Consider the following 26,036-nt stretch of genomic DNA (forward strand, 5'->3'; position numbering starts at 1 on the left):
GGCCCTTAACCCTCAACTACTCAGATGTCTAAAAAATAAGATAAAAATTTTGAATAAAAGTGTCTGCCAATTACTGTAAATTTAACTATGGCTTAGAGTCTCATCACTGTACAGTGTTTGAAGTCTTCTGTAAATGTCAATCAGTTTTACAGGTTAATTCACAAGAAATTTCATCACTTTCTGGTTTGACCTGAACACCCATTTTTACTGCATATATAAGGAATTATATTACAAGAATACTGTATATTCTTCTTTTCTTTTTTTCTTAAAACATTTCCATCATTTTTTCGGGACTTTCCAGAAAATATACGGTAGCGGTAGTTGATTGGCTGTTTCTACTGTCAATCACAACAAACTCTCCAATCCCAGCACTGGGATACCCGGCGTCCGTAGTTGAATTGGTTAAAATTTTCCGCCATCTGATTGGACGAGCAGATCCCGGTAGGTCTCGTGCTTTCTCGCGGTGTTTGTCAGTGTGTTCCGCTTTTTGCAACGCTACAGTAAACCGTGTGTTCATTCCAGTGCTGTTGGCTGAAGCAGGAAGGACGCTGCGTGTCTCTCTCTCGCTGTTTTTACCCCAGTGAAGGCTGTCCGCTCTTTACTGCCCAGCGGTCCGCTGTGTGTGGAGGCGACGCGCTTTGAGACGCCGCGCTGATGATAAAGCGGGAAGGTGAGTGAGAGCAGGGCGGAGAGGAGAGGGTTTTTACAGCGTTTTGTGTGGAGTGTGTAATGCTATCGTGTCGAATGTGTGTGTGTTTGGAGTATTGGCTTGTATAAAGCGCGCAGTGCACAAATGATCAGCTTGTCCTTGTGCACCGATCAGGATGAAGAGAAGTTGCCCTTAGTGCGGTGGGATAAACTTCTCCGTGTGCTGACACACTCCATCAACAGAGCACACACACACACACACACACACACAGTGCATGCAACTGCGTTAAATGACACACATTTTGTTTTTCCGTCTTTTGCTTTTATCTCTCTCTTTTTTTTTTTTAAAGGACTGATACAGTTTTGGGGGAAAATATCACGGTTTTACGGTATTAGTTAAAGGATGTAGTGATTGTGCGTTCAGTCATGTTTGTACACAAGTCTCTTTGGACATTCTTGTCTATGGAACACACCACAAAGATGTAGTAATTGTTATTCATTATTTTTGTGACAAGCATCTTTAAAGGAGACAGTCCCCTTAGAGAGACAGCGTTAGACAGACAGCGTGAGAGCCTTATTTTTATGTATTTGTGACCTCTCAACTTTGGAAATACGAAGGTAAATATTTGTCATGTCAATAAAGCACCTTTAAATCTTTAATATAGGTGGAGAGTGAGGTACAGAGTGACAGATGAGAGAAAGAGAGAGACGGGGTGAGGGGAAGAGAGAGACAGCGAGATAGAGAGAGAGATGGAGAATGAGAGACAGCGAGATGGAGAGAGAGACGGAGAATGAGAGACGGGGGAGAGAGAGACAGCGAGACAGAAAATAAAGGAACAGGGAAAGACAGCAAGATGAAGAGTGAGGGACAGAGAGAGAGAGGGACAGCGAGATGGAGAGTGAGGGACAAAGAGTGACGGGGAGTGAGGGACAGAGAGAGTGACGGGGAGGGGGAGACAGGAAGACAGAGAATGAGAGACCGAGAGAGAGCAAGACGGAGAGTGAGGGACAGAGAGAGTGACGGGGAGAGAGAGACAGCGAGACAGAGAGAGAGACAGCGAGATGGTGAATGAGGGACAGAGAGAGAGAGAGAGAGAGACAGTGAGACGGTGAATGAGGGACAGAGAGAGAGAGAGACAGCAAGACGGTGAATGAGGGACAGAGCGAGAGAGACGGCGAGACGGTGAATGAGGGACAGAGCGAGAGAGACGGCGAGACAGAGAATGAGGGACAGAGCGAGAGAGACGGCGAGACAGAGAATGAGGGACAGAGCGAGAGAGACGGCGAGACAGAGAATGAGGGACAGAGCGAGAGAGACGGCGAGACAGAGAATGAGGGACAGAGCGAGCGAGACAGAGAATGAGGGACAGAGCGAGCGAGACAGAGAATGAGGGACAGAGCGAGCGAGACAGAGAATGAGGGACAGAGCGAGCGAGACAGAGAATGAGGGACAGAGCGAGCGAGACAGAGAATGAGGGACAGAGCGAGCGAGACAGAGAATGAGGGACAGAGCGAGCGAGACAGAGAATGAGGGACAGAGCGAGCGAGACAGAGAATGAGGGACAGAGCGAGCGAGACAGAGAATGAGGGACAGAGCGAGCGAGACAGAGAATGAGGGACAGAGCGAGCGAGACAGAGAATGAGGGACAGAGCGAGCGAGACAGAGAATGAGGGACAGAGCGAGCGAGACAGAGAATGAGGGACAGAGCGAGCGAGACAGAGAATGAGGGACAGAGCGAGAGAGACAGAGAATGAGGGACAGAGCGAGAGAGACAGAGAATGAGGGACAGAGCGAGAGAGACGGCGAGACAGAGAATGAGGGACAGAGCGAGAGAGACGGCGAGACAGAGAATGAGGGACAGAGCGAGCGAGACAGCGAGACAGAGAATGAGGGACAGAGCGAGAGAGAAAGAGAGAAAATGAGGGACAGAGCGCGAGAAAGAGAGACGGAGAATGAGGGACAAAGCGCGAGAGAGCGAGACGGAGAATGAGGGAGAGAGCGAGACGGAGAATGAGGGAGAGAGCGAGACGGAGAATGAGGGAGGGAGAGAGAGAGAGAGAGAGAGCGAGCGAGACGGAATCGAAGGACAGAGAGAGAGAGAGACAGCGAGACGGAGAACGAAGGACAGAGAGAGAGAGAGACAGCGAGACGGAGAACGAGGGACACAGAGAGAGACAGCGAGACGGAGAACGAGGGACACAGAGAGAGACAGCGAGACGGAGAACGAGGGACACAGAGAGAGACAGCGAGACGGAGAACGAGGGACACAGAGAGAGACAGCGAGACGGAGAACGAGGGACACAGAGAGAGACAGCGAGACGGAGAACGAGGGACACAGAGAGAGACAGCGAGACGGAGAACGAGGGACAGAGAGAGAGAGAGACAGCGAGACGGAGAACGAGGGACAGAGAGAGAGAGAGACAGCGAGACGGAGAACGAGGGACAGAGAGAGAGAGAGACAGCGAGACGGAGAACGAGGGACAGAGAGAGAGAGAGACAGCGAGACGGAGAACGAGGGACAGAGAGAGAGAGAGACAGCGAGACGGAGAACGAGGGACAGAGAGAGAGAGAGACAGAGAACAAGGGACAGAGAGAGAGAGAGACAGAGGACGAGGGACAGAGAGAGAGAGAGACAGCGAGACGGAGAACGAGGGACAGAGAGAGAGAGAGACGGCGAGACGGAGAACGAGGGACAGAGAGAGAGAGACAGAGGACGAGGGACAGAGAGAGAGAGAAAGAGAGACAGCGAGACGGAGAACGAGGGACAGAGAGAGAGAGAGAGAGAGAGAGAGACAGCGAGACGGAGAATGAGGGACAGAGAGAGAGACAGCGAGACGGAGAATGAGGGACAGAGAGAGAGAGACAGCAAGATGGAGAATAAGGGACAGAGAGAGAGAGAGCGAGACGAAGAGAGTGTAAGACAAAGAGGGCGAGACGGTGAGAGTGAGACAAAGAAAGCGGAGAGACTGGGACAGCGACAGCAAGAGAGACGGGGAAAGCGCGATGGAGACAGCGAGGGAGAGAAAAATGGAGAGAGAAAGCACTTTCTGCACTGTCTTTATATTAAAAACAAGCAGACCTTTTTTTTTTAAATACAGGATATGAATAATTCTTTTGAGAAGGACAAATTCACAAAGTCTTATGTCATTCTCGATTACTTTATCATTATCGTACAATGAAGTAGAGCTTCGCTCTATCGCTTTGAGTTTAAGACACGCTCTGACACACACATTTGCAAGACGCAACAGAAATGCATTTTAATTTGTTAGTGTTTGTCCATGTCAGTGGTGAGGTGACTTTCTGATCATACATGGTAAATAACTCTGACACTGTAAGAATGCCAGCTAGCTGTCTTTCCCTCAATGCTGTTTGTATTTGTGGCACTTTAATGAAACCTTCCTTAAACTGAGAGTTCTGAGATTATGAATGCTTGCTTTTTCCTATATTATTCCCTATATTATTAATGCTGGTCATTCATATTGTAATACTTGCATTGTGTAAAACACTGCTTGTCATAATCAAGCTAAGATGCACTAATTGTCACTAATGCCTTTTATATGTTTCTCACTTTGTATCTAGGGAAAATTAATGTGATCATCATTTATTGCTTTAAATTATAAAAAAAATAAGCTAAACACACAAGCTGCAGATGATGTACCCTTGGTGGTCCTGTCACAATGACAGAAAAAGTACAATTCAGTACCTTTATTATTTTACAAATATCTAATGATTTGTCCTAAAAAATGTAATATAGGTCGACGCCATTAAAGCATCAAAAATACAAAAGCCTTGCCCCTCACTAGGAAAAGAAAAGCCTTTACCCAGAACGCTGGAGGCAGACTAGCAACAAAACCTGTCCTTTCTGTGTGCCGTCCTTTCTCCAGCTGTAATGTAACCTCCTCTGCATAGTGATCAGACCATTTCACGTAGACTTTGGCACGTTGTCATCTGTGCAAATGAATTATTGACGTGTCCTTGCCTTCCAGATCGCCTTTAAAAAACACTGACGCTCTAAACGTCAACTGATTCATCTTAAAATGGACTTTAAAGACTCGACCTAGTTAAATAATTTCATTAATGTCTTTAGTCATCAGAGATTAAAATCTTATAACTGTCCTTATGTAATTTTTACCCCTCGTACAGATGATCTGGGAAAAGATGATCAGGTGAATCCAAGACAAAAGGGAAAGAGTTTTTTATTTTTTTGCGGCAGAAATCCTGATAGAGAGAAGTAATGTGGAGATGTGTTACTAAAAAACATGTTTTGAGACTTGTGCATCTCTCTGCCTTGAATATGTCCCAGCTTATGAGTTACAAATATTTCTCGGTTAGCTGGTGTTGATTGATTTCTGTAACAGCAGCTCTGACAGTAAGGTTTATATTAACACTCCCTTTAGATATAGAATTTTAGACACTGATGACGAACACGTACGTTAAGGTGAATTATTCTGTGATGAAGCCTTTATGACGAATTTTAAAGTGACTTCAGGATCAGCACTTTGTAAGTGTCTAAGGTGAAACTGTGACTGTTTTCCACAATAGGAAAGTTTTTAGGACTGGGGGCTTTTATACTTTTTAGCAGCTTGACAAGGTCTATCAAGAAGGTGCTGGTGAGGAGAAACACTGCCCATTGCTGCTGTAATATACAGAATAACAGGAGCTAACTTGTCTCACAGATGCTTCACAGCATAAGTGGATTAGAAAAATCTCTCTTTACTGGATAATGATTGCAGTTTGGTCATCTGCTGCGGTGTTAGGATGTCTTAGGACCTGTTAGAGGAATATACCTCAGGGTTGTAAGGTTGGCCCCATTTTTTTTTTTTTTTTTTTTTTGGCCTTTCTACTTTTACTTTGAACGCATCCTGTTTGAACTGGTTTAATTATTGGGCCACATTACGCGAAGAAAACAACTAAGATTCGAAATTACTGGACCTGGATTACAAACCCTTCAACACATTATGAAAAAACCTGGAAGGATGGTGTTGAACCATCTTTGTGGAGGAAATGTGGTTAGGGAAAAAAAAGAGCACTTGGTAAAGTTGCATGGTAACAAATCAACAGTAAAAACCAGAGCTAATGTTAATAATGCAAGTAAGAGAATTTCCATACGCACACATGAGTAATGTGACGAGAACTCTCAGGGTTGGGACTTAACAGCTGTGTGGCCATGAGAAAACCACTTGATGGTGAGTCTAATCAGAAAAAGACTTCTGTTTGCTAGGGAGCAGAAAGATTGGAGGTTGAAGCAATGGAAAAATGTCATGTGGTTCGATGAGTTTGGAATTACGCTATTCCAGATGCATTTCTGTTCTTGTCTCTCGAGGCAGTTTTATAATCTGGAGTTGCTTCACTTGGTCTGGTCTAGACTCAGCAATGTTATGTGGCAATAAAAATGAAGACAGCTGACGACCTAAATGTATTGAATGACCAGGTTGTCACATTTATCTCTGTCTGTTCGTCCAACTTTTTTTTTTTCCCTGAAGGCATATCCATATTCCAGGATTTAAATCATTTTACACATGAACTGTCTACCACGTTGTGTGCTGTAATCAAAGCTAGATGTGATTAAATGAACTCTTTTTGTAATAATGTAGTGAATTAGAAATAATAATAGTATTCTTGTTTTGATGCAAGGTGTAAAATGTTGTACTTGATGTCATGTTCAAAATTTAGATTTTAATCTGAAAATCTTTTTAATCAGATCTTGCCTTTATGTATTAGTTTTTTCTATTCATTTATAAGTCAAACTGTTATTCTTATTATGAAAACTATTTTTTATGACATTTAAATGAAGCATAACTTTTTCATATTGTATTTTATTACTATAGTAATTTGTATTATTTCAGTACAACATGAATATTGTTGGCAGATTGTAAGCAAAAGCTTATCTGATACATATCATGTATTGTGGCTATGTCTGTAAAAATTCTGAAGTAATATTTTAGCCATATCACATACCTCCAGGTTTGTTAGTTTGTTCCTTTGTTAGTTAGTTAGCTAGTTGTGTATAGTGTGTTAGTGATTAGTTATATCATTTATTCTGTATGTTTAATAGAAAATATATCTGCCAGTTGTCGAACCCTGATTGACTTGGTCTTAATTTTTATGAGTTGTGTAATAGTTGTCTTTTTAAAAATTTCTTTTTTAGAGGTATTTTAGGCTTTGTAATTGTTGATCTTTGCAGACATTGACCTAGACATACTTATTGTAGACTTATCATAATTTTAGTTTTCAACTGATGCTTTAAATTTCAAAGCAAAGTTCATTCTGATTTATTTTATTTTTTTTGGTATTCCTCCATTGTATACGATGGATTATAATTTTTTTTTTGTCATATAAATCATGTGAACTTCAGTGCATCAAGAAGCATCATGAAGGACGACTTCAGTAAAGCGAAAAGAAGAACAGACCAGTAAACTATGAATAAAGCTTTGAAACCAGCATCTTTTCAATTCATTATAAAAAGAAAAAAAGAAACTGGAAGTTACGTAATGAAGCGTTAGCTACAAACCTCTAAAAACCACTGGTTCCCAGACAGATTCAGTAAGTGATGTGCTGACAGCTGCGCTTTTCTGAATGCATAATGTTTTCTGTCTCATCTGACTCATGCCTGCGCTTCTAAGTGGACAAGTTGGAATCTTAATCTCACAGTACACGCTGTGTCTAATTAAAAGAACAGTTCACCCAAAACTAAACCTCATGGAGGGTTTTTTCCCCCTTCCTCCTTCACCCATCATTGGCAATGTTTTGGGTTGAAAGTTTCCTTTTAGTTCAGTGTTGGTAAGAAATAAGAAATAAGTTATGTAAACCAAATGTACAAAAGCCTTGCTCTTAATAAATAAGAAATTGTAGTCATTTATAAGAATTTGTTTATATTATAAATCTGACGGTATAGAAAACTAAAAAAAAATTATAATAAAATATGTCAGTGCTAAGAAATCAGACTTGTGTGTATGTGGTCTGGGAAACCCGTTGGAGAAGACTTTTTATTATTATTATTTTATTTCTGGAAAATTCCAAAATAAGATCTGATTGTAATAGTTTTATTTTTCCTGCTGCACTATATAAACATTCACACCCTCACTTCATTCACACTACATGCCTAAGTGCACAATTTTGTCTTTGTGCTTTCACACTTGACATGATTGCTTAATACAGGCCTGGGTGCGATTGCTCCCCCCACGTTCCCTCTCCTCCTCTGGTCAGCTTCCACATTAATATTATTGTCTTGTACCAGAGTACACGTGTGCTTTCATATTTACGCTCTCCAATGCAGCAGGTGGCAGTAGAGCAATATAGTATATTGTGAACACAAGAACAAGTCATTGTTAGCGCTATGCCCAGTATTATTGAAATGCCGGCCCGGCCCTCATGTCTTCTAAGTTTATGCATGATGGTTGTGTCGTTCAGAGGATGGGATCGGTGCATAAATAGATGTCAATGATGCTGATGTCAATTTCTATACAGCTGTGCACTTTTGTGTTTTTATATCATTGGCTTTCAGGTTAGATGTGCCGTGCCCAGGTTCAGGTTATGCCAGTTTTTTTGTGCTGGATTCTTTAGAATTCACATTATTTTTTATAATAAAAAAAATCTAAATTGAGCAAATTTACAGAATGGAGGTAATTTTTTTGTTTGTTTTTAAATAAGGAAGAAAGTGGCTGAAAATGAAAACAGTTGTGGTATTTATTGTCTTATTTTGTTTACAGCATCCAAAAATGTGTTGCCTGATAAAACTTCGATTTGGACTGGTTTAATCAGGATTCATTTTGCGAGTTATGCCGGAATCATCTTGTTTGCAATAACTGTAGTCATTTCAAGCAGTTTTATTTTTATCCTCATGAAGTCTCCTAACCGGTCGTTTGGTTTTAATAAGCTCCTATTTTTTCAGTTTGTTGCTGCGCTACCTCTTGCGACAGAAACAGATGGTCAGTGCAGGCTGCTCCTCTTCAGCCGGTGATGACAAAATGGTCTTTTCCTGCTTCTCAGAGTCTCCGCAGAGGTGCCTCGGGGTTAATTAGCTCTAAATATCTCTGAACAAAACAGCAGCTCGTGTATAAAATCCACCCGTACTTCCTGACTGTCCGCTAGTCGTTTGTGGCTAATCTGAAGTTTTTGACTTGGGAACTTTAGCCTTGGGGTTAATTGCTGCTTGTAAAGGAAGTCGAGCTTCTCACAGTTTCAGCTGATTTAAATATATATATATATATATATATATATATATATATATATATATATATATATATATATATATATATTTAAATTTTGTGTGTGTGTTCTGAGATTTCTAAATGAATACGCACTAGTCCGGACTAAATTTATAACGGATGCTTGCCGTGGAGAAACCCTGAGCCTGTTTTAATTTTGGGTTCGAGTGTTTTTATCTGCAGACTGTCCCAGGAGTTCATGCGGAAATATGAATAAACAGGATAGAACAACAGTCCATCACAGGTCAGCAAGCATGCATACATTCATCCCTAGGGGCTGTTTACTGTCACTAATCCACTCGCTGGAATGTTTTAGAAGGATGGAGGAAACTTGAGAACCTGGATGGAACCCAAACAGAACGGTGCACTTTGCACAGCCCGAGTTCAGGATCGAAAGACTGACTCGGGAGACGCGAACAGTCACCGTCACGCTGCCCTCCATCCCTTTTTAGTCGAGCTAAATCGTATGTAATGCATTAGTCCTCCGTGGAAATGCCGTGTGCTCGTCACGTGCTGTCCTTTTTTAGAGGTGTAATTAAAAAGTGCACTCTCCTAAGATAAACCTTTCCGTATTACAGCAATATCGCTCTCCTTTATCAGCTTTTATTACTGCTGCGCAGCCCCACAGAGCAATTTGATTTAAAAGATATTCCGCAGTGCTCATTTTGGATGAAGGTGCTCTGGGATTTCTAGGTTCTGATTTTATCTGTCTAGAACTCTGGCTCATACCGAGGAAGCAAGGAGACAGGAAGGAGACTGGCCCGCAGCCATTGATTGCAATGAAATGCCCCAGGCACTACACGCACCAGTGTAATCATTATCCTTATCCACATGTTTATTAAAATTTGAGTCTCTAATAAAAAAATAAAAAAAACTTGAGAGATGATGCAAACATTCTGCTTCCATGCAAAGACTATGTTTATGATGCTGTTTAAAGGCCATCAGGCGCAGATTTGGAATCGTTCTCCTCAAAGAGGATTCGTTACAGTGCTTTCGTTCAGCGCTCTCATTTGTTTTCTATTTATGCCCCATTTCTTTTTCTAGCTCGATATAAGGGGTGTTGTGTGCGATCTCCAGCACCGTACCCTCAAGCCAAGACGTCCTGCAGGGATTAATAATGGTCAAACGCGGGAAGTCGGTCTCGCCCGGCTCTTAGCGGGACACTTCCTGGAGCCGTCGGACGCGGAGTCCGCTCTAGTAATTCAGATCACTTGGATGCCCTCGATAAGTGGCGAGCCAGCCAAGGAGCAGCGTCATCAGGCCCTCGGCCAACACCGCTAATCCACTGCCACTGACTTTCGCCTCGACACAGCGGCGCATAAAGAAAACATGAGAGGAGAACTCGGTGTATCCTAGCGGGGACACAAAGCACTATGAATGTAAAGGCCGCTAATGGATTTCAGACGTCTGAGATCAATAAAACCTGGAGACAGCGCAGGTTTATGGCGTCCTTGTAATCAATATGCAAGCTGTGTCGAAGGGGTTTTTGGAACCTGTTTGTGTTTTTTTTTTTTTTTGGGCTTGATTGCTGCTTCTCACCTCACTGTGTGTATTGTCCAAAGTGGATCCTTTTATTGTATGATGACCCTTTGCCATGTATTGAGATCATATTTATCAGCCTGCACACAGTCAATTTCATCAGGACTTGCATACTAGGCCATTGTTTGTTTGTTCCTTATTTAAGTATACAAGAATCATCAATGCCTTCAGACAAGAAACTTGATTACGGCTTAATTGTACATCGTTAAGAATCTAAAGTCCGATGATTTCAGTCGGCTTGCGTGATTTGGGTTTATTTTCTCAGCTCTTGATTTAACATAAAAAAAATGCTTTTTTTTAAGCGCATACTGGTATTAGCCTAGACGCTTGTTAAATTGTGCCGTTTAACTGCAGTCTGTACGTTTACCCTCGCTGCGTCTTTTCAAGTTGGACTGCAAAGAAAACATAGACGCGTTCTGGTTTAACACTCCGGAGTGCGGCTTTATAAGGACGATCTAAAATCTATAAACTTCAGCAGCGGTCTCTCACAGATGTCACTTTAATGCCCTTTTTCGAGTGTGTATTGGTGGCTCTGGCTGTTGATCTGAGAATCTTAACACAGAGCTCTTTCTGTTTCGTGCCGTGGCCTTGGGCACTGCTTTCTCAAAGCTCCCGGGTGATTCTCATGAACTTCTAGTAATGTCAAGATCTAAATACTTTAAACTGAATGATTTTTTTTTTTTCTCCAACTGTTGGCTTTTTTTTTTTTGTCATGAAAAAAAAAAAGCTGCTTTAGTTAAAATTAACTTTTATTCACAAATTGACTCCTCATGTTTCTGGTGTGGATGCATGACTTGCATGATTAAAACATTATGATGAAATTAGCTAAAATATTTTTTTTGAGTATGCAGAAGCTGTATAAAGTGCAGTTATATCATGCAATAGAGTCACTGGTGAGAGCCCAGGGGTTTCTACTGTTACTTCTCAACCAATTGTGAACCAGTTCAGAGCTGCACAATTAATCGCATATAAATCTAAATCTAGATATTTAGTCACAAAATGCAGGAATTTTATTAAAGGAAATCTATGTATAGCTGGGAATTGATATCGAGCCGATAGATAAATATTTTCAAACGTACAGTGATAGTTGTATATCGCAGGTTATTAAATCTCTGTCCTCATTCCAGTCAAAATAATCACAAGGATTATTTATTTATCTAATATTAAATCCTTCAAGCCTTTCATCTTTGGTTAAACACACTTTAAAAACAAGATTAGGCTTGTACTGTCCTTGTGCCCTCTATCAACATTTTGTTAAGCCGCTCATAATGGAGTGTTGTGAAAGAGAAGTAGGTCAGGAACGGTTTGTTGGCAGAATCGGTCACAAACACTCTGCTCAACGGTGGATTTTGGGGATTTCCCAATGATGTCCTTATGACCTACTTGTCTCTTATAGATCTTTGCATACAACGTTATTTAAATTAGAAATCACTCAATCTGTTTTTGTTTGTTTGTTAAATCCGTTTTAGAGCATAGACCGTATTATCACTGTTTTCTTTTCGACATTGCAATTTTTTTTCTCTGTATTTGCTACACATTTTTGCAATTTTAGACTAAATTCAGGAGTTAATTGGTAAACTTGCACAGTTAATATAATCGATGTAAACTTCACTGGATATCATGACTGTGTAAGGTCACTTAAAAAAAATTTATTAAGGAATACTCTTGCAAAATGTGAGTATTTATAAAAAGATGCAAGCGGGGCTTATTTTTTTTTGCTATGGTATATTTTGAAATAATTCTGCAACTTTAGGGCATTTAACATTCATAAGTTTAACAAAATAATTTAAAACAAGTGAAGCGATTGTGAATTAAAAACTGAGCCATCAATTAGTTTACAGCAGAACATCGGCATGCAAATATAATTAGTTCCTAAAAAACTTGTATTGCGATTGAAATTTTCCAATAAGTAATAATAAGTGCAGATGATTCATTTCTGCCCCCTTAAATTTAACAGATATTACCAATTTCTACCACTATAATCATATTTCTTTTATATAAAAATGATGAAAACATTTAGAAAAGACATGTAAATAAAGTAAAATCTAAAACAAAAAGACAAATCTTCTCTTGACCAACAGGTGATTGATTAAAATGCATAATCAATTAAATTGCATAGCTCCGCCTTGTTTGACAAACATTCCATGGTCTAAAACAGCTGGAAAATGCTAGCTGTGGTTGTTCTTACACAAATGCATTTCTGCATTTTCTTTAGCATTTTATTGCGATATATTTTAGTTTATTTTCTTTTCCAGCGATATTCTCGCTGTTGTAAAACACTACCCCACTAGGAACGACATTAGGCGGAAACAGTATTTTACCAAAAAACCATTATATTATCAAGGAATTCGTCAAATTTAGACCCTGTAATGTTTGTAAATTTGCCTAAATAATTGGACTAATCATAGTCAATCAATTAATCGAAGCAACCCACAAAAGACTGATTACGTCACATAACAATTTAATTTCCCTTTCTCCTTGGTGGGATTAATCTCTCAATCTTTCATGTTATTTTCAACAAGGCCGGGGAAGAAAAATTTTTTTTTTTTTTTTTTTTTTACATAAAGTATCATTTATCTCTCTGAATGTTACTGGAAAATTGCAAGCGAGGAGAAGAAGACTGTTTTACTAGGATTTGTTGATGGTAAATCCCTCACAGACTTCTCACAGGAATAACAACAATGCAGTCTGGCTTTACACATCTGCACCAGGCGAAACATATTTAACGTGTTTTAGAGCGGACCTCCTTTAAGACTCCGTTCCGAGAGGACGCTGCCGGCCGTAAAGAAATCGCACAAAGACTGTGAAAAATCTCGACCCGCTGTGAGCGTCGGCTTGACGATCGCGAGAGAGGCACCGCTTTCTCGCTGTGCGGATCCTCTTCATTTCGAGTGGGTTTTGTTAGCTCATTCGGTGTGTCCTTTTTTTTTTGTTCTCTTGTGGGGGAATCGGTGTCATGGTCTGCGTACACATGGTTATGAAGTCCATGGGGTTCCTCGCTGCTCAGCCTGTGGGGGATTGTTTGTCCTGCCAGTTGAATCTTTCGCCGTGTTAACTCAAGGGCATGCCCCGACACAGTAGAAAAAAAAAAAAATCATTTCCTATCTGACTTGCCTGAGAGTACAACAAACATAACCCGACTTTCAGATTTCACTCCATATTAACATGCAAAGTTTTTTTTTTTTTTTTCTTTCTTACTTTTCCTGGTTCTCTCGGTTATCATTTGGCAACGCGGTGACCAGCCAGACTTTTTCTCAGCATGCCAGCTTTGTGAAGCAGCCAGAGCGATGGTGGTGATTTAGACTTCCCAGACTTCGGTTCTCAGGAAGAGGTGGGCTTCTCTCATCTGCCTGCTGCGCTCCCTGCTGCCCAATAAACTGCCAGGCTTTTGACATGACTGTTGGACGTGTCTCACCCCACCTGCTCTCTTCTGATGTCCAGCTGAGATCAGGTCTGGGAGTGTTTGGATCAACCCCAGCCCGTATTTATTTATTTATTTATTTTTGCATTTTCTTTCATTAGAACTTAGGGTTTCTTTTGAGAAAGGGATGTTTTAAGCAAAAGTTTCGTTCATTTTTCATTGTGAAGGGAACAATGGGAAACGGTTTTTTTATTTTATTATTTTATTAATATTTCTTTGTAATTCTTTTTATATATATATATATATATATATATATATATATATATATATATATATATATATATAATTTTTTTTTTTTTTTTTTTATCAGTGCATGTGCAGAGTGCGGCTTATTTAATTACCAAAATGGTCAAGAGGAGTAAGGTTTTGGCTAAAAGAAAAAGAAAAAAAGATTACCAGAAGCTCTTATTCGTCTTCAGTCGTTTCGTTTTTCGGGTTAAAATAATAAAGCATCAGGATCGATCCGATGAAGCATGGATCGCATGAATTCTGGTGTGATATGACAGTATCATATTGATTTTGTGATAAATTGTGTTACAGTACACTTTTCTGACATCATGGGTAGCACGATACATCTTTGATACAATCTTACTTTTTACTCCGAGGTAGTGGCACCAAAAATCCCCAAATCATATATAGTTTTTTTTCTTTTTAAAGATTAATGTTGGCATTTAATTAATACCTTGTCACTGCAGTGAAAGCATCAGCTCTTAACCTTAATCTTTTTTCTTTTTTTTTTTTCCTTCTTATTATTATGGATTGGTAGATGGGAACATGACAAGCTATTATATTGATGGCTGCAGCTGTTGCCCTTTCCCCTTGACCCACCCTATGCCTGTGCACAGGGGCAATTATCTAAACCCTTCTCGGATTCCAAGGATCAGAATGTGAGGGGGGGAAACTGAAAGATTTGACGTGGCAACTCCGGCGTTGCAGCCTGACACAATCTCGTTTCATTTGCATTAAATGCTATTATATTGCTCTTTAAACAGTTTAATATGTATGGCAAGTTATTTCCCTTGTGGTCACCTAGACATTATTTCATTAACATATTAAGGTGTTTTTTTTTACGGAACATCTTGAGCAAGAGGAACCCTGGACCTGCGGAATGATCCCCTATTTAAAGCTGATAAACAACAGATCCCACAGCAAGTTGCCTACCTACCTAATTATTTCTAATGATTAAAAGTCATTCTAATGCATTGTAATATTTATCAGTTACCCTTATCCAGAGCGAGTGGAATTTCGCTCTGGCAACTCGGTGGTGCTGGGGTTTGAACCTGGAACCCACTGATCATACGAGCTTTGTTCCAGTTTTCCCCTATCTTATAGCAGATCCATATAGTTGTTCCCTCAGCAGCCTCTCTTTTTTTCTCTCCATCACATTTTACTTTTTCTTTAACAAGTTAACACAGGTCTCAGATCTCCCTCAAAGTGTGTTAATGCTCCACCTAAAAACCCTCTCACATGAAGCATTTTCCACATCCCAACCTCCTTGTCTTTCACTCCTCCTCCAGATGTGCTGTTTCAGTGTCTTATGTAAATGAGCCACTGCTTAGCCACGCCCCAACAGCAACAAGCTGGGAGATGGGATCTTTTTATGAGATGGTCACATTGGACGGAAGGAATGGATATAAAGCAGGCCATGTTTGTTTGTGCACACACACCCATACTAGTGACCCATTTGATTGTCTAAAAATGACTGTAAAGTAAATTTTGCATGAGAAGTCCCCATTAAATTGAAATGTGGAAATAGACGTCTCCTTGCACAAAAAACTTTGCTAAACAGTGTTTTCTTTTTTTACATTTGTGTATTATTAGCTTTAAATAATGATGCATCTGCCAAGTCTCTGATTTTTAGTATTTACTAGTATTTTATTTACCAAGTGTTTCACAGTCATGTGCAACAAAGCGAACCCTGAACTAGGCACTTAATGCTAAGATGAATGTGAACTTAACCATAGTTGAGGCAGTGCATCATCACAAATTTAGACATTCCCGCTGCGTGAGTTTCTCTTTCACCATATTCGACATTTATGCTTCATCTTATCTTTCATGCATTGTTGGAACACTCTTCTCTGCCTTTTATGGAGCTAAACTCTCTCTGTCACCCCTCATTCCCTTTTTGTCTTACTTGGTAAGTTTTTTAACTTGCAACACAAAGCCTTTGTCTATTCTCTTTCCGTTTCCACACAGATCATTGACTATGACACAGTTTTAAAGTGGCTCTGTGGGTTCTCTTTGACGTTTCTGGTTTCCTTTCACCTCCCAAATGCATGCAAGCACATGGAGTGGCTGTGCAAGACTGACTTTAGGTGCGAATCAGTGTGTAAATGAGTACTGTGTGTACTGTGTGATGCTGCCCTCGCATCTCGTGGCATGGCATTAATTTCTTTCTTCATCTCTGATTTTCCAGTATAGGCTCTGGATTTATCCTGACCCTGACCAGTAGGCATGAGAAAATGCATTGAACCAGAGACTTTCTCGAATACAGGATTCATAAGATGAAACCGAAACAAAAATAATTTCATTTTAGGACTGCAACCAACCTTTTTTTAATCTAATGATTATTTTCTATGGTTAATCTAATGTTTGTTTTCTGGTTGGATAATTGATCCTTTTACTAACTTGCCAGTAAATAACAATCATAACTTTGATTTAAGTATGTTTATTTATATATATATATATATATATAATATAATATAATATAATATAATATAATATATAAAATAAAATTTCATCAATCATAAATGATGCTAAAAAAATCCCGCAACATAAAATTAGCGATGTTTTACTGTATAATTTCAATTTTTACACAACTTTTAACAATTGACATTGTCGCAAAGCAGCTTTACACAATCAAAAGAATAATTTAAGTTTGTATGGAATGTAAATGTGTATGAATAAAAATTTTAAGATAGTCCCTAATGAGCAAGCCGAGGACAAGCAACAGTGGCAAGGAAAAACCCCCTGAGATGGTAATAGAAAGGAAACCTTAAGAGGAACCAGACTCAACAGGGAACCCATCCTCATCTGGGTGAGACGGATATTGATTTGCATCATACTGTGTGAGACTGGAAGTTCAGTATAACGGGATGCGTTCAAGTTAAAATGGAGTCCAGTTCGTTATTGGAGGCTTGGGTAGACTTTAGGAAACTTCAGTCCTGAACTATCAAGCGACTAAAGTCACAAGTCCTCAGAGAACAGCTGTCTGCATCAGCCGAGGACAGGACCGTCTTTGTGGAAAAGTGGAACCGTCCCCAGTCACCACACCGACCACACAGGCATCCATGCGACGAGATCTTCAACCAGAAGCAGGACACAAGGACGAGTCAGACAGCGTCAGGGGGCAGAGGGGGTCTGGATCACTGGCAGCTCGGGGACGACGTGTAGCTCGACAAAGAGACAGAGAGAGAGAGAGAAGAAGAGAGAGGGAAGAGGCGAAAGCAGAAAAGAAGGAGAGATAACAGTTAGGTGTGGTCATAGTCACATAATGTATAAAGTGAATGTATATTTAGTGTAGAGGACTAACTATAACAACATAACTAAAAGTGAGAGCCAGAAGGAAACACAGACATGAGGGCTCCCTGAAATGTAAAGCAACCAATCACCTCACCGTCAACAAACCTGAGTGATCAATGAGAGTGTATAAGTCTATGAATGATAGCCTCTCAGAAAGGCTCATGCATTTATCACGTATTTTAACGTGAAATCTGTGTAGGAAGCATTCATTTTAAGCCTTAACTCAATGGCGCTAAGTTTTAAAAGTCTAAACACGCATGAACAAACTGTTTACAACTCGCCAACGCTCTGGAAAGCGGCGAGTGTGTGGCCAGACTAGCCGTAGCATCTGCTCCGGAGAATCTTGGCTCCCAGACATCGACACCCACCGACACTCAGGCTGAACTCACTCTAATACACACTTAGGCTACTGTCTCATCGTTTTGCGGTCAGAGGCACCCAGAGTGTCTTCTTTTGCGATGCTCATGCTGTGTGTCTGGGTGTGTGTGTGTGTGTGTGTGTGTGCACGCTATGGTGAGCTCTTGCACCACGTCGAGCGATCTGGTTCGGGTTTTGATTGATAGTCGTATATTCCGTGCCGGCAAAATTGGGGGCAAATGTGAACCTTGTGACATACAGAAGTCGTATGTATTTATGTAATCGATAATGCTGACGCATTGGTGCAGCCTGTTAGATTTATATTGTAAGAAAAAATCTACTACAATGTAATTACACTGGACTGTAAAGACACTAAGAAAAGTAGAACGTTTAGAATATTTATAATATGATTTGGGCCCACCCATTTATAAATGTATTTATTTAAACCTTTTTACACCCTCCGATACAGCAGGTGGCAGTATACACCTACTTGGTTTGTGAGACAGCTGATGATGTCGTCGCATCAGGTACGGTCGAGTCCATATCTGATTCGAGCCGTACCCGAGTGCGCTGTATCGTTCTCAACAGCACTTTTTCCAGCAGACTTGGCACGGTCCCCGAGCCTGGAACGATTGTGTTCTCACTGATCAAACTGAACCAGACATTGGGGTCAAGTGTTCTCAGAAAAGATCCCTGGCCCTAATGTGAAGATCCCCTTATAAACACTCACATGGTGGTAAATCTTCCACTAGCTGTAAGGCTGTAACTCAGGTTACATGTTTGAACACACTAGTGAGAAAGTTTTTAAAAATTTTTTTTCTTTTTTTTTAAGATGAAGAGCAATATGACAAGGCTTTTCTCATGTTTTATCCAGCACTCAAGTTCGACATCTTTTTAAAAAATATTTTTTATGCTACATTTCCTGCCACATTTAAGAGCCATTATAAATATTTTCGCTCTATTAATCCGGCGCTGTTCTTTCTGTTTGTGAACGAGCTGCTTTTTCTCCCTCCTCGCTGCGTCTTTTCCTGCGTACCACAAACGCAGAAACCTCTCGAGCGTGTGATGACGTTCAGACCCTTTTATTGATCGCTGAGTGCACGTTCGCGCCCAAAGGACAGGCCTTGTAGTCTGTAAAAGCTTTGCCGTCATCTTACATATTGTTCATTGTTATTTCTGACAAACCGTTGAGAGACAAACCCCAGCCATGTAGGAAGATAATATCAGAAGCCTCCCTCAAGTGCCTTGCCACGTGTCGCTGTTCACATCTGAGCAGCCGGAGAGTCACGACGAGCTTCACAGCTGCGTGAGATAAAGCGAACGCTCGCTGATACGTAGGCGTGATTTAGCCTTTTGGGCCGTAAGTCAGCGCTGAGACCAAAAGTGATCGTTTTCTTGCTACTTTATTTTTGTCTGCGTAAACAGAGCGTGGCCAGGAAAGCCTGGTTACTTTTTTTTTTTTGATTTAGTGCACAAATTCTTTTCTTGACTTGCAGCTGATTTATACAGACGCTCTATCAGACATCTCGGATTCTTATGAAATCTGGGGCAATTTTTCAAGCTTTCAGAAATAATTGAGAGACTGGGCTGCTTGCGTATTATCTCAAAATGTGGCCTGATTTTCATTTTAAAGGAATCAATCAAGTGATATGACAGCTTTAAATTCTAGTTAAATGTTACAGCTCTTTTTTTTTCCTCCACTCTGTCTATTGAGTTTCGTACAACAAATGAATAGAAAGATACAGTATATAATTTCTCTGATTTCTCTCATCTGATTGAAATCATGCCGAAGAATTTTGCAGTAAGGTTAGGCTTTTCCAATAAATTCTCTCTTCTGCATTGTGATCGGTTACAAGGATCCAGGCTTGCCTCTGATTGGTTAGATGCTTTAATATATGTAAAAGGAGGAGGCCATTAGTTTTCCTTTCTCTGCCAGAGACCCAGAGGATGAAAGTAAACACAAGTATTAAGTTCAGCTTTATGTCACATCAATTTTATAAGTTACTGCACAGTGTAATTCTTTATTCTTCACATATCCCAGCTTTGTTAGTGAGCCGGGGTCAGAGCACAGGGTCGGTCATTATACGAGGCCCCTGGAGCAGGCAGGGTTAAGGGCCTTGCTCAAGGGCCCAACAGCGGCAAAAATGGGAGTGTACCCACGTTCCCAGGGTCCTATGTTCCCTAGTTAAATCGTCTTAACGTTTATTTCTTAACCCTGTTAATTCTGTCATGCTTCTTTTCAAGATTTTATATTTTCTGAATATGATCCCGGTTATTTTTATTGAACCAAAACTTTCTAAACACAAAACTAATGATCAATTAAATTTTATTTGTATAGCGCTTTTAACAATCGTCATTGTCGCAAATGTGAATGTGTATGAATCAGAATGATCATCATGTGTTTTTTTGGAAGTCTGTAGAAAGACTTTCGTCAAGCGGGCGACATTCTTTTCAGGTTTCCATCATGTGCTGTACAGAACAGGCCAACATGGGCCACATGCTCCCATTATGTGCCAATGAAATCCATGTAAATGCAGTTGTAAGTCACATTATGAAAGCAAATATTTAATCTGGCAGCACATGGCCTGCATTTTAACAGATTGAGTGAATTTTTATTGCTTTCTAATTTGTTCCAGCATCGGCACCGTTTATACTTCAGCTGGATTTATGATATTTGGTCACAACAACCAAGAAGAGAACTCACCCGCGGCAAAGATAATAGACTGAAGGGGAACAGGCAGGGGGTGGAATAGATTTTTTTTTTTATTTTATTTTTTTTGAAAGAGAAATTTCAAAAGCGTGATCGCGAAAGTGTGTGACTGTGGTGTGCTCGGGTGATATACAGTACTGTGCTTATAGTCTTGAGTCACCCATCAGTTTTTCACAATTTGCTTCCAAAAATGTCAGACCTTCTTGAATTTTTTATGTTGTTTCGGGGCTTCCTGAAGAAAATTTTGGCTCATTTTTGGCAAGTTTTCGGCTCTCATTTGCAGTCCAGTTCCTGCACCTGGGAAGTTTCAGAGCAATGTTTAATTTTTTGTTTAAGCCACACACTTATGAATCATTCAAGCATTTAAAAAAAACTAACTTTTAATGAACGACAGGTGCAGGTGATAACAGATGATCAGGCCAGTGATTGGTATACTGGTGATTTGGGACAGACGAGAGAAGAAATGAGGTTGCTGCTGAGGTTTTTAAACATTTGCTCCCATTTCTTTAATCCAATTTACATCATTTAATGTAATGTTATTTGCCCGGTCCTGCAAGTAAACCTTTTGACTTCCTGCTTTTCATACTATCGCTTGGCACACATCTGGAACAAAATAACCGGCTGTTATATTGTAAGGTTCAACAAAGTTTACTTCCTGCCAGTTCCTACCCACCAGCCACCTCTTCACTGTCACACAAAAGCAACAAACCCGAGGGACTGAACAATGTGCTTCCTTTTGCGAGATGGGAAACTATGTTGGTGTTCCTATAGTTAGTCGGATCATATAAGTGATCAAAACAATTCCATATTTAACTTGTAAAGTGAAACTTTAATAGAGAAAATGTCTTTCTAAACTTGATCCAGTTTTTGTCTAAAGGAAACAGAAGGAAACTGGTGATGCAGTCACACTTTGGATCTGTGGTGGATATGAGCGTCACTGGCTGACTAGCTCAGAAATAACCGTCCGGGTTGTTAATAACTGGAAATCTAATTAACACCGATTCTGCAACTCACGCCCGGAGATTGCAGGGTCATGGTAAAAATGTTCTTCTTCCTTTTGATTCTTAAAAACCCTTCCATTTGGCTCTTTCGGAATTGGCCGAAACCATAAAAATACAGCCTACTAGGGCTGTAGTTGAACAGAAAGTCTTTGCATCACGTCCGAATCGAGCGTTGCCTTCTTTATCTGAAGGATTTTGGCAGGATGCATTTATCCTTTGCTCTCCTACACATGTCGTAATCAAGTGAGTCAGCCAGCCTGAAAAAAAATTAGTGATAGGAAAACACGGGGGAGAAAGAAGTCATGTAACCTGGTGCAGAAAATATTAATAATTTAGGAATTTAGTTTAGAAATGCATGTACGTATACATATACATACACACATATTGTGTGTGTAAGTGTATATATAGATATGTGTGTGTGTTCAAAAATGGTCTCTTGGTAATACGTGTTTAAAAAAAAAAAGGACTAAAATAATTTATATATATATTGTGTGTGTGAATAGATGAATAGATAGATGAGGGAAAAGAGAGAAAGACACACAGATAGTGGAACTTTTACATAAAAGTTACAAAAAGGTTTGCGGTCAGTTATAGTTCTTAGGAGAAAAGGAAAATTGGAATCAGCACCAATCAGTATCGAAGGGGTCAGAAGGTTTGCGGCCAAGAAACTTTCAATCTGTGCAGCTCTAATGTACATCACCTTGGGTGCACGGGCTAAAATTGAGAGAACTTTGATTCGACAGAATTCAAAGCACATTCGATTCTAAACGTTTAACATCTCTTAGCATGGTACAACTTCAGATTAGTTCCTTTTAGTTATCTAACGATTTCTTCCCTAGTCTTTGTGATAACCTTGTGTTCCCGAGCGCCATCGTATTCAGACGTTTCGAGTGCTTCGAGTTTTCCAACAATTAAGTCTGAGGGCACAGCGATCCTCTCGTCTGGTTTCCTCCACAGAAAAGGAATAAACCCCAGACTGTACGGTTCTGTCCTTTGCTTGATCAAAGTGTGAGGTGCGTTTCAATCTATTTATTTATTTATTTATTTATTTATTTATTTTCGAGAGTGCCCTTCAGGAGCAGTCTGGAGTGTGTCCTCCCCGGGTGCTGCTCAATCATCTGTTCAATTCGACCGTCTCTCTCTTTCTCTCTCCCTCATGCCGCACAATAGACCATTTCCCAGCAGCCTTTGTGTTTCTGCGGCGCTTCAGACTCATAAAGTGCTTTGAGGTCACAAGGACCACCATTTGTCATTTTATCCACACAAAAAAGTCAGCGAGGTCTAGACTGCTCTCCAACTTATTTATTTATTTGCCTTTTTTTGTGTGTGTGTGCGTGATGGCACCTGATCAAACCCGATGGTAACTTAAGGTTTTAGAATAAGAGATTATTTTAAGATGCACATTTTTTTAAATGTCGATCAGACGAACAAACATTTGTCCATCAGATGAGGGTTTCATTCATTAATTAGGGGACACGCAAGTAGACTAGCTAGCCTTGAAAATGTAAAAAAAAAAAAGTCTGGTTAAGTTATAACTTGCTAGTTACATTGTCTATAATGTAATATAAAGTACTATGCAAAAGTCTTGATCTCTGTCCCTTTCTTCCTATTTTGCTTCGAGAGAGACAGGCTTTCATCTCATTTTTCAGTCTAGTCGCCGTAACCGAGTAGTCTCGGATGAATGTTTTTTGTTTGTTAAGCCACACATTGACCTACAAATCGTTCAAGCATAAAACGCATCTAACTTGAGGCATGAACCAGTGAGAAACCAAAAGGCAGCTCGACTTCAGCTTTTATTTTTCTAGTTAAAGTTTTTATTCTTATTTTTTTTGCAATATATCATATAATGATATCAGTATCTGGCATTTTTCCCGTACCATGTTCATTTACTCCCTCGTATGTAACACTCATCTAATATTGTGTGTCGTGAGCCTATAACGTTCTGTTGTTGCGCTAACGAGCCTCCGACATGAACCGACATCGATCTGGATGTATTTCAAAAGGAGCTACAACTGCGTCATTCCAAAATGCATGTAACCTGATAAAACATTGTGTTCCCTTTTAATAGGAGGAGTGTGATAGGCTGGCGTGCGTATGTGGTTTTGTGGAGCAGCGGCTGTGACCGTAGAGCGTGCAGAGCTTTATCAGCAAGTGTGCTCATTAAAAATGACTACAAGGTGCTGTGAAGAGTTCTGGAAGGGTTTTGGCAACCACAGAGCGGTGGAAGCGAGCACGCAGAGAAACTCGTACACTTTTATTCCTGTAAGCACAGAGACACGAGCGAGAGACGAGTCGAAACGAGCCGAGCTGCAATTCGAGGCAGGGAAATGTAATGTCGAATGCGCTAATTAAAATGTTTTATTAATAGGTCAGTTTTAAACCCCCCCCCAAAGAACACAAGCTTATTCTCCTTGTGGGGGGGAAAATAAACTAAAGTCACGAGCTGCTTTACACTACACTGTTCAGTTTTGTGTTTTCGCTTCAGTGTGTGTTCATAAATTCGCTCGTTCATTTATCTAACCAGTAAAAATAACTACCAGTTACTATTTCGCTTGTAATTTCACATATTTTAGTATTTCTTTAACAAGTTACATCAGGTCTCAGAGCTCCCGCAACGCGTCTTAATACTCCAGCTTTGGGGCATTTAAATTTATTATAAATTCTTTTAATACCTCAAACTTGCCTCTGTTTCACTCCTCCTCCCGTGTCATATCAGTGTGAGACACTGCTGAGTGACTGAAAAAGACACTGAAATGGCATGTTTGGAGGAGGAGTGAAACAGAGGCAAGTTTGAGGTATTAAAAAAATGCCCAATAGCTGGAGTATTAACACATTTTTATTTCAAAGAAATACTAAAGAACTGCAGCCAGAGAACAGCAGAATGGTGAAACAAGCCAATCTTCTTATGATGTCACATTAGGGGGGAAATCTAATTGGCAGAATGTTTTATTGTGCGTTTGTAAATTGAACACTGGTGACCTGAATCTGAATGTCTAAACATGACTAAAAGGTAAATTTAAACACAATAGTCTGCCAAATGATTATGTACATCGTGAACATATCAGGATAAATAAAGAAAAAGAGCGCCTCTAGTGGTGAACAATCGCCCGTGTTCAGCTAAATCCATCCACTCTGAATTGTTCCTCGTCACGTAAACATTTAGTGTTCCCCAAAATACAAACTCTGGTTTCAATTCATCCCAAATCTGTGGACTAACAATATACTGCAGTGAAACGCTTCATGAAGGTGCCAATTGAAGTGGAAAATAAAGCTTGTCTTTGCTTTTTGTCTTTTTAGCCATTTCGTCTCGATTGTGTGTTTACATCCTTCTTGTCTCTTTTTTCTTTGTGTTTTTACGCCGCCTTTTTTTTTTTTCACCCTGGTTCCATCACATCATCGTCTTCACCGTGTTACTATAGCAGACATTTGGACTTTTAACTATAAAATCGGTTATAATCGTTAACTGCAAAGAGATTTTTAACCAGTGAAATTCCTTATTATCTGTTAAGTATTTGCTGCATCATTTGTATTTGTCCTTATGATGCATGTCTAATGAACTTGGCATCACTGTTTGCACATTGCTTTGCACAATCTTGAATAAAAAGCATATCCAGAAATGGCTGTGTAACTTAACTTTTTGTAAAGGGGTTTTGGAGTAAAGGAGAACTGGTTAAAAGGTAAAATATACAAATTTCAAGAATAAAGTTATGAAATTATGAGCAATTGTTTAACCTTCTAATGCTTTGGTGCTGATGGCCAGATAATGTTTCTTTATTTATAAAATAATAATTTTCCTTATTATTGTAGTATTATGATTTTATTCTTTATGCGGAAGGCCGGGTTCGATTCCAAGCCAGTGTCCCATTCCCAGCCACTGGATGCAGTGCCGGTCCAAAGCCCGGATAAAAAATGGGAGGGGTTGTGTCAGAAAGGGCATCTGGTGTAAAACCTGTGCCAAGCTTTTATGTGCGACCCCTTGTTGGGAGCAGCCGAAAAATCTGTCCCTAAAATATTATGATTTTTTTCCTTCTAAATCTTATAAGTCTTATCAATTTTGAATTCTGACACTTTTTTCTCAACTCAAAGGGTTGATGTATTTATATAACAAGTGTTAGCTACGTGTCAGAGAACTAGTCTTGTTCAGTCTAGCCACAGGGCATTGAATTCATTTGTTAAAGGCAGAGCAATTCCATGAAAAGGTCAACCTTACCATTAGAGCAGTGAATCATGGGTAGACTGTCGATTCGGTTCGATTTTTGAGCATTGTGTTTTTTTGATGGCGCTAATGTTTGTCTGATTTGTTTTAAGCAGCTGTATTTCTTACAGGATTTAAATATTTGAATTACTTTAAATATCTTATGTATTGAAATGCTGTGCAACTTTTGTATTGTATAAAGCAATTATCTTTAATTTTCATGCCAATCTTTTGCACCATGCTCCAGTCCAGTAGGTGGTGTTGCACCAACCATCCATTAACTTCAAAGTAAAAACATGGAAAATGGAGGTGCTTTGTTTTTTTCATGGCATTTAAAAAATTTTACCTAAATAGTTGAAATGTGTGAATTGATGTGATTGAATCAAAAATTCATTGATTAATTGAATCAGTTAGCAGTTGACAAAAGGTTGATTA

The 26,036-nt window shown here is 39.9% G+C and overlaps 2 protein-coding genes across 2 annotated transcripts in view; both read left to right on the forward strand.

Moving 5' to 3' along the window:
- The first annotated feature begins 532 nt into the window (after window positions 1–532).
- The window catches only part of glceb (glucuronic acid epimerase b), an 82,822-nt gene continuing 57,318 nt past the window's right edge, over window positions 533–26,036 (forward strand). The window contains exon 1 of the mRNA XM_053492517.1: window positions 533–670. The gene's annotated coding sequence lies outside the window, so the exon portion shown is untranslated. The remainder of the gene's footprint in view (window positions 671–26,036) is intronic.
- Window positions 655–2,656, forward strand: LOC128519599 (sodium/potassium/calcium exchanger 1-like). The gene is made up of 3 exons (XM_053493374.1): window positions 655–670; window positions 1,773–2,005; window positions 2,403–2,656. Exons 1-3 carry the CDS (start codon window positions 655–657, stop codon window positions 2,637–2,639), a joined length of 486 nt encoding a protein of 161 aa, XP_053349349.1. The 3' UTR covers window positions 2,640–2,656.

This window comes from Clarias gariepinus, chromosome 3, assembly GCF_024256425.1.
Source record: "Clarias gariepinus isolate MV-2021 ecotype Netherlands chromosome 3, CGAR_prim_01v2, whole genome shotgun sequence".
NCBI lineage: Eukaryota > Metazoa > Chordata > Actinopteri > Siluriformes > Clariidae > Clarias > Clarias gariepinus.